This window comes from Falco peregrinus, chromosome 3 (assembly GCF_023634155.1).
Source record: "Falco peregrinus isolate bFalPer1 chromosome 3, bFalPer1.pri, whole genome shotgun sequence".
Lineage (NCBI taxonomy): Eukaryota > Metazoa > Chordata > Aves > Falconiformes > Falconidae > Falco > Falco peregrinus.
In genome coordinates, this window is record NC_073723.1 from 27,591,548 (window position 1) to 27,601,344 (window position 9,797).

The 9,797-nt window shown below is 38.0% G+C and overlaps 1 protein-coding gene across 1 annotated transcript in view; it reads left to right on the forward strand.

Moving 5' to 3' along the window:
* The window catches only part of DPYS (dihydropyrimidinase), a 35,332-nt gene extending 26,386 nt beyond the window's left edge, over positions 1–8,946 (forward strand). The window contains exons 8-10 of the mRNA XM_005230975.3: positions 1,592–1,799; positions 4,489–4,594; positions 6,082–8,946. Coding sequence (XP_005231032.2) covers positions 1,592–1,799; positions 4,489–4,563 — 283 coding nt within the window. The 3' untranslated portion in view covers positions 4,564–4,594; positions 6,082–8,946. The remainder of the gene's footprint in view (positions 1–1,591; positions 1,800–4,488; positions 4,595–6,081) is intronic.
* Positions 8,947–9,797: the final 851 nt, after the last annotated feature.

Consider the following 9,797-nt stretch of genomic DNA (forward strand, 5'->3'; position numbering starts at 1 on the left):
CGTAGGACTGGTGAATACAAGAGGTCTGACTCCTAGTGCTCACTCTTTCCACCGTGAATCTACAAGATGATGCTGATACTGGTGATCAGACATGTCTAAGTTTTCTGTCCAAGGTGTACTGAATAAGGAAGAGATTTTATTCCTTTGGGCAGATTGGTCATAGAATTTCTATGTATACAGCCTTTAAAAAGTGAGTTGCCACCAATATTTAAATGTAGCCCTTAATAAAACCAATTTCTCTTAGTTCAACAGAATGATATGAAAGGAAAACCAAGTATCCTTCCAAAAATTCTTTTTTCCTTTGTATAAGTATTTGTTTGGAATAGTTGATACGTGATTGGTTTTGAAAATGGCTATACTTCAAGAAAGATATAGGGGTTTTGTGGTTTTCTCATTTTGATAGAGATGTTAACTAAAGTTTAGAAAATTCTTCTCCAAATAGATCAGTATTTTAATCTATTATATTTCATATTATTTTGACTTTGATAATTCTTTTTCAAATTATATGAACTTTGGAATACTGTTAATGCTATATATGCATGTTGGGGTTTTGATTATGTTAGCACTTATTCTGGAAAATTCTGACTGCTAGCCAAAGGCATGAAGCTTCCTTCATTTCAGAAATTACAGATGATGATAAAATAGAAACTCTCCAAATTATTTTTAAAACCCTCCAAAAACGTAAATTGGAAACAAGAAGTTAATAAATTAAACCAAAATTCAAAATCATGTGACCCATATTAGATACAGCAGATAGCAAGTAGCTCAGCAGGGAAAATAGATAGTGAAGGAAGTACACACAGTCTGCATTTCCAGATGCTAATGTCAGCTCTAGCATTGGCACTGCCTTTAATGTAGCCAGTTAGGGTTGGAGAAATTGGCTAGAAAAATGGTGATCATAAAGAATGAAGTCTGTGCATAAGCAAAGCAATATTACCATAGCTCCAATGAATACTGTTGAGGTCTAGGATTATAATTTGCTTAATACCCTTGGAGGAAAGGTAAGTAGAAGTGTGATGTTGTCGTTATTGTTTGGCAGCATCGAGATATTTGGGCTGTCAGTCACTGGATCAGTCCAACTCACATTAAGAGTTACCAAAATTCATTACCATCTACTGACTTTCCAGTGAAATAGTCTTTGTGCTATTTGTGAGTATCAGTCTTTGGAATATTGCAGCCATACTTTTCAAACCTGAAATTGCAAGTCATTTTAGCTAAAAAGTGAGAGCTTCTGACCTTCTTGTGCATAGGTATTTGCTTGACAAGGCTGAATGAAATAATGTTATCCAAATAAAATATTACAATCTGATTTTTTTCCCACTCATCTCTTTCTAGTGGAAAATTTTGCATTTCAAGGCTGCAAAGGTCTTTCCTTTTGACTCCCTCTTCATTCTTTTGAAATTCAATTACTGTTCAATGAAATGTTATTGCTCTATCCTATTTTTACAGCTGTTCCATGATGTACTGTACAATGTCATAGTTTAATAATGCTGCTAAATTTCCTTCCTGTATCAATTTCTCAGAATTTTATAATGAAGTAAAATGCAAGGATCATAGTAATTTTAGTTGTTGTTTTGCTTTGTAAACACAGGACAATATCTGCAAAGACACATCACCAGGCCAACAACTTCAATATATTTGAAGGAATGGTCTGCCATGGAGTCCCAGTTGTGACAGTTTCAAGAGGCAAAGTGGTTTATGAAGGCGGAGCTTTCAATGTCACAGCAGGAGAAGGCAAATATGTCTCCCGTCCACCATTCCCTCCATATGTCTACAAACGAGTCAGGCAGCGGGAACAGGTTAATTAAACTAATAAATCTCTGTAATGCTTTGTGCAACATGAGGATAACTAGCTCTTGGGAAGAGAGTTTTGGGGATTCAGTAGTAATTTCCCTTACTAATCAAAATCTGCCAAGGTGGGAGGAAATGAAACAAAAGACTCAATTTTTATTACTCTCTATCTTACAGAAAAATATCACAGGCAAGTTCCTGCTCTTAGGGTAGTCTGTACAGCTTATAGACTAAACCTGGGTACTTCACAAAATAAACATGTCCCACTTGCAATAAAAGTGGACAAAGCTTTGCTCATGAGTAATCTAACTAATACATTTAATTACTGATTTAACTGAAAATCAGAGAGGCTGAGCATCATATGCAGGAAGAAATCTTACACTGAGGAAGAAATCAATAATTTTCTAACTCTTTTATGGATCACATATTTGGAGCAAACCCCTGTAGAATATTGAACAATTGGCTCTGTTCCAGTAAGAATGTGTTAAAACCTGAACGTGTGTGAAGTGCACTGCTGGACCAAGCAAAATAGCTCTGTTCAAGCTCTTGCTTTATTTTTTTGTTTGTTTGGGGTTTATTTGAGAGACATATTGCAAAATACAGTAAGATTGACTTTTCAGTGCCTATTTACCATACACGCATTCATGAAGAATGCTTTTGTGTCCTTAGCGTTACTTAGTGTGAGTAGGATTTTCAAAACCACCCAGACTAACTATATTTTAAAATCAAAACCTGAATCAGTGGGATTCACTGATGGATCTAAAAGTTGAATCAGACTAGTGTCCATGTGAGATATGGCCCATTGAAATGCTTTCAAGATAATTCTGTATATTGCTTCCTGCTGTTGTCTTGATGGAGTAAGAAAGGCATATAGAAGTGGCTGAGTGAGTCTTCCCTCCAAAGACCACAGTTTCACAGGAGCTGGTGGGCTGTCTGTGAGTTGATACATATAATGCAGTAGATAGGCAGGGAATTCCCCTCATGAGCACAAAGGTTTCCGCTGGGAATTAAGAACAAAAAATGGTTTATTGCATTTTTGGGCTTTCCAAAGATAAATGAACACTTTTTTTTTCCTTTTCTTTTCTTTATTTCTTTTTTCTTTTTTCTTTTTTTTTTTTTTGTACCAATACAAGTCAGTGTAAATTACTTGCATTATGTTAGCATCTCACTATGCTGTTTCTACTTTGCTTTTTATTTTGAAACTCTATTCCTCATTTAAATCTGTCCACAAATTTTATATATTCCTGGGGGAAAGGAAGGGCAAAGAAAATAATCTGTGCCTGGACTTCCCAGATCTAGTCAAAAAGTGAATCAGTAGTCCAAACTGTGATTTTGTGTGGAGAAGAGGTCTTCCCTTTCCACTGAACATGTAACTGAATTGAAACAATTGCTCCAAAGGTCATGCAATTCCATGGCCAGCTGCAGATAAGATGGTCTCACAGGCTATATAGTGAGAACTACTCACCTACCGTAGATTCATTCTACATTAATCTAGATAGATTCCTTCTATAGTGTTCCTCTTAAAAATCGTCCTTTGGATCTATCTTCAGTGGGATATGCATCATGCACAAAGTTGTATGTGCCCATGAGTCTATTTAATCCACTGGACATTGATACTTTTCTGAGGACTGCTTCTTATTATAGCACTGTGTTGTGCAATGTTGATCCCTTTGACTTTTCATGCAAAATAAAACCAGGTAATGGTAATAGAAACTAGCTATTGAAAACAGATTTGTATGGCATTACACCAACAAGAACTTGGAACATTCCTTTCTGTGTAAGCGAACATGTTGCAGTTATTAATAATTAGGTGCTTTCTTAAGCCTAACTGAGTTTTAGTTGCTCCAGATCCTGGCATCTCTGCTAAAGCTTTATATCTTTTGTTAGCGGATGATTAGTATCAAAACTAAACTAAAATTTATAAAGAATTTGATAATTATAGAATTTCTGAAGGACTTCGGTGAATGTTTCGGTTTCCATTTCCCATCAAAGCTAGAGAGAATTTTCTCTTAACAAAAACATCAAGTGTAGTGTGTCTTAAGAAGTGATTTTTCAACCAGCTCAACCTCCTGTAGCCAGCAACTGGGGTGGTTGATGGTAGATATCCACACAAGGCAGGATTTGTTTTGTTTCACTGATGGTCATTAACCTCTTACCTATATTAAGAGCATCACTGGAAAATGTGGTTACTCTAACAAAGAACAAGCTTATAGCTTGAAAGCAGCTCAGATGTATTTCCTCTGTACCTGTTCTCTCCTGGGATATCCTGAAGTAGCTGAACCAAGATTTAAAAAACATACAGAAGCAACCAGATTCATTGATTTATGATTGTTTTCCAGCATATCCGAATTAATTATGTACCATAATCTCAGGGCTTCTGCCTGTTGGACTAAGGAAGGGAGAAGCATCAAGAAAATAAGGTGGAACATGATCAGTTGCTTCTTTGAAAAAATGGGTTTAGAATTGCTTTGTTACAGTGCTGAACAGATTAAGCCACCCAGCTCCTGATGAAAACTGAGAACTGAACAATTTAATCCCAGTGTAAGGGACCTTTTCAAGAAAGACGTTTGACAAAATTGTTGGGATGCATAACATACAAAGCTGGGTTATCAGAGGACTGCTATTTTGATTGTGTCCAATTAGCAATTGCATGGTGAAGACAAATAATGGTGAAAGATTTGAAATGTTTTGTTGCAGGTCTGTCAGCCTGTTCCTGTTAAGAGAGCACCGTATACAGGCACGGTCTCAGGAACACCTGTCGCACCAAAATAATAGGTTCATTCCCCAGTTTTGGCTCTTGCAGGTAACTGTGTTTTGATTAGTGAGAACTACTTTACGTAATGCTTCTCTGAAACTTCAAGAAAACAAAAGTGTAGCAGGCCATCTAGCTTGTGACAGGCTTGGCTGAAATAAACCCTCTCAGAAGCTGAATTGTCTTGGTATCTTCACATTTGATGATAATGTGTGGCAACCCAGGTGTGGAGGACCTCTTTCTGAACAGAGCTTAATTTTAAAAGTTCAAAAGAAATAAATGGAGTTTAACTGCTAGACTGAGATATGGGTATGAAAGCCCATAGAAAACCTGAGTTCAGTTAACACCAGGAGTATAAACAAAGCAAAAATGTTTGGATTGCAAATTTACAGATAAAAAACAAAAACCAGCTTGATGTGAAAAATTAAATTCTTTAGTGTCCCTGTGTTACAGAAAATAACTCTCCATGGATTGTACTGTTTGTGTTAAGCTGATAGATCTGTTTTGCAAAGACAACAGCTGTCTTCACACAAGAGAGGTGCTGCAGTCAATGCCAGTAGCGTTCTGCTGGATGGTCGAGCTACTGTAAGGCTCAGTGCTGCTAACAGAGCAATAACATCCAGCATCTCCTCTTCCCTCCTCTCCAGTGTCCACAGTGTGTAGCTTGGTTATTGACAGTCCCTCAACAATATACGCCCTGGTGCTCAGTAGATCTTTCCATGAGCTAATTTACTTGCTAAATCAGCAGAAAACAGCTTCCTTTTTCTGGGTTAGTTTTCTGTTGGCTGAGTTGAACTGTCTCTCAGAAGAACCTAGTGAGGATCAGTGCAGTGCAACAAATGGGTAGGATAAAGCAGGTGGGGAGAAGGGCTAGGCTAGGCAACAACACCCCACTCTCTAACTGTTTAACAATCAGAATAAATATTTCAGGAAAAAGTAAAAGAACTTCAGCAAGCACAATTGAGACATCATGCTGTAAGCCAACTGCAGCTGAAATGTTGTCTGCTACAGCAGGGGCGTTGATTAGTATGGGCTGGGGGGACAGTGGGTGGCAGTAAGCATGGTAAAATCCAGGCTGAGTTTTTGGGTGCATATATGTACCACCAATGTGGTCAGCTAGTTTGAGAAATGATTTCCCAGTAGATGGATGAAGCCTCAGTTCCTACCTCACATAAAATGAGTCAGTTCTTAGTGGTTATTAATATGGGGACAGGAACAAACCTGCAATGGTGGGAGGGTGAAGTTAGCTTTTCCACATATTGTTGTATCATTCCTTTAAAGCTACCTCGCAGTGAACCTCATCAGGGCATCAGTAGCAGCAAGAGTGCAGCATCCTATTTGTTTTCCTCTGTCATAAGGGAGAAAGCTTTTGTAACAGAGAGGACTAAAGGCTAAAGCTGCAATAGAGTGAGGGAGCAATAATCATTCTTTCTAGCTCCTAGCACTCTTTCTCCATTATTGCCTCTCTGAGTGACAAATTGCAAAGCAGCGATTTTCTTTTGGAAGATTATATCATATTGTCTTTTTCTTCTCTGTAGATAAAAGCAAATGAAAATAACCCTGCTGTCCCCACTGAAGCAGTGCATTCTGGATCCAGCAATCAATCCACAATCAACTTCTCAAGAGCCAACAATGAACACCAGTAACCAATAAACATTATGCTGGGCTTGCTGCATGAAAGTTGTCATTACAAATTCTCTTTAAAAGGCATTTTGTTATAAGAACTGGAAAATTCTTTTTAGAAAATGGAGTAATAATAAATTAATAGTTACAATTATAACGTGGCAGCAGCTCTGTAGGTTCTTAAAAGTAGGTAAGTTTGGGGATGGTATTTCTTAATATTTATCTTTAGAAGGTATCAACTAACCCACAAAGTAAAAACAATGAGAAGTGACCTTTAAGCACATTTTCTACGTTATTGCTCTGTTAGGTCACAGGAGATGAATCCTAATTCTCTAATTTCATGTGTTAGGAAGATCTCTGTTGAGCTTAGCAATGTGGAGAACTCTGATAGCAGATGCTGAATTTGGATTTTTGTTTTTCTCTTCTTGTATGGGGTCAGGTACAGAAAATTGTTGATGTAGGGGAACTGTCACAATTTTAGATCTGCTGCTACATCTCCCTGTCTCTATCTTTAAAGGAGTTTATACGTTTTGTCCCTGCCAGCTGCTCAGTCAGGCATTTTTTTAGTGTGTTTGAGTGTTTCCTTTGCTACACCCTAGGCAAAGCTTTGATAACCATACTGATGAACTCACCTGCAATACTCCTTTGTGTTCTGGCTTTATAGAGAGACACACACTGGTAATTTGAAGGTTTAGGAAGTGGGATCACCAGGGCAAGAGCATAATACATTTATTTAAAGAAAAACTTTTTTTACTGAAGATGTGAGTTTTTTCCTGATGTGACTAATAGTTTGGTTTTGTAGGACAGGATTCCTAATTTAAGGAAAAAGCACCTCATTTACTCAATTTATCTGATTTCCCATCTAAGAGGTAATTGTATTCTTAGAGGCATGATTCTGTTACCATGTCTAGGCAGGTTTTGTGTCAAAAACCTAGAATGTTGTTTGAAGTCGCATAAACCTAGAATGTTGTTTGAAGTTGCAATTCCATACATGATAGCGCTTCTTTTTAAGCAGCTGTCACTGGGGAATATTTAAAGAGAGAAATAAGGCCAACACAGACACACCTGTACAGTGAGTTTGTTGTCCTATGTATAGAAACAGTATAACCCATACTTCTGTGTAACCCATGGGTCAAATAGGCACAGAAAGACTCATATTTTAAGACAGACACAGAAAGCATATGATAATTACTGTTATTTAAAATTTTATAGTGGAAAGCAGACTTGTAGTTCCTGCTATATTCATAGGCATACAGTGATGTATGAGCTTGTATGAGAAACAAACTCCTATTAGGTCAGTAGTTCTTGTGTCTCTAAATAGCAAAAGAGAATTATCTTTGTAAAATGATGGAGGATAATCGTGGGAATGTTCAGAAGAGAGCTAGCATGAGTTCCCATTTCTCAGGTTTTCTTTGGAGTGGCAGAACAGCAGAACCAGGCATCCAGCACTATTACAAGGGCTATTACAAGGGAATGGGGTTCACTGTTCAGTGTAGACTTCTATACTGCAATTGTCTGCATCTGAGTTTGTTGTCTAGTCTCCCTCTGTAATCAACAGAGAAAAGGGTGCTTTTGAAACTTTATTCATCTCTGCATCAAGATCTGAAACAGGCTAGATGAACCTGTCCAGTGTTGTTCATCTTTGGCATGAGATGAGTGGTTTTCTTGCAATGCCAGGTTGTCTCCATTAACTACAAAGAGACTGTGTGTGACTATGGTGCAGATGTCTGCTCTGCAGCCACCTTCCACCTAGCCCATCTCTGCCTCTCAGAATTAGAAATTTCTGGTGTGAAGGAAGCCTGTCTTTTCTTATGTTTTGTCTCATCAAGAGTGCATGTCCATTCTTTTTAATTCATTTTTTGCTACCTTCAAAGAAGAACAGAATTTTGGGAAAAGCAGGGGAAATAGCATGGGAGAGAAAGGATCAGCTACTTTTAACAGTAACTTATATTTGTGTGGAGTCTTCCATGCAAGGCTTCAGGTTTTAACAATTATTAAAGCCGTGCAATTGCATCAGGTACCTGTGAGACAAGTTAATACAATTAGAATAAGTTTACGGTTGTGAGAACTATGGATGCTCAAAGCTCTAAATTCACTCAAGTGATTGAGTATATGTCATTGCTTTATGTTTAACATTCAGTATTGCTTAAGTGAGTTACTCAAGGCTAAAATGACTCAATTATGACAGAAATGAAACCCAGAAGTAGAAGCTGCCAGTCCTTTGGATACTGTGGATATGCCCAAGACTTTCAAATGTCCTTTGGGCTCTTGGGACACCTGCTGATATCAAAGTGATACAAAGGACTGCAGATTATGAAAGCCCAAAGGAGCAAAGTTAGTGATTTTTCTCAAAACAGGTGTTTTCACAGTGTGATAACAGCAAGTAGGTTTATGAGTTATATAAACACCCATTTTGTAAACTGAGCTCTCCAAACCATGGAAGTGTGTTGTCTGTTGATAAATGTATAATCTCTTTAGGTTTCCTACAGATTTTTGTTAGTTTAGAAATGAGGAAGCTTTTTCCTGTACAATTAGCAAAGAGTTCCTGATCCTTGTGTTGTTATTTATGGCTCTGTACCATGGATTATTCTCCTTATAGTGGGTATCCTTTGGATTTTGTTCTTACCAAATGCCTACTTTTTAATTCCAATGACTGTTTTAACTATTGTGCAGTTCTCATGAAAAAAAAAAAAAATTACCTGTATATTATGAACTATGATTTACACCAAAGCATTTTCTGTATTTTTACATCCTTCAGTGCAACAAATTGTTGAACCTGTCAGGTTTGTGATATTTATGAGTATTTGTTTTGCCATGACACATGCTGGCCCTAGTACCTGAATCCTGTCTCTAGCCACAAGGTGCCAAGTAACTGCCCCTGAGAAACTGTGTGACATCAAAAGTATTTCAGCTGTGCTATTCAGGCACTACTGCTGAAGTTGAGACTGTCAGGCTCCAGAGCTCCGCAGTCCTTGTTTTTTTCCCACTTCTGAGGGGCACACTTTAATAGTGGGATCTTCTCAGGGCTATAATTTTGGAGTTTCCCAGGTCCCTATCCCAAAACCAGTAATGAGTGACAGGAAAGCCAAATACAGTAGGATGTTTTTTTCTAATAGGCACATAGTTAATTTGGGATGCAAATGGGATTATAAAACACATTTACATCAGCACAGGTCCTGAACTAGAGCACTGGAAGGAGCACTGAGTGCCCTCTCAGTCCTGCCTTCATCTTTAGACTCTCACAGGACTTTTTAATTTGTCCTAGAAAGTCATCCCAGCTATCACTTACTCATTCTCAAAAGTTGTTGCTGGGGCTGTGCTATAACTTTTGTCCTAAGACAACAGGTACCCTACACTGGGTTGGAAAGCTGGTTTAGAGATGACTCCTGCAACCCACACAGTTTCCTTGAGCCTTTCATGGGGAAGTAAGACAACAATCGCTTTTCCAAGTTGTTTGGATCCTGTCCCATTTAGCCACGATTCCTCAAGCTTCTACAGCGCCTCCTGAGAAAAATGTTTGCTCTCTTTGATTCTTCCTTCAGTCCGTTGGTCACTCAGCTAGAGCAGACTACCTCTGTTTGAGAGGAGGCATTGCTACATTAAACCCCTTTTTCTCTGAAGAGATACTTGC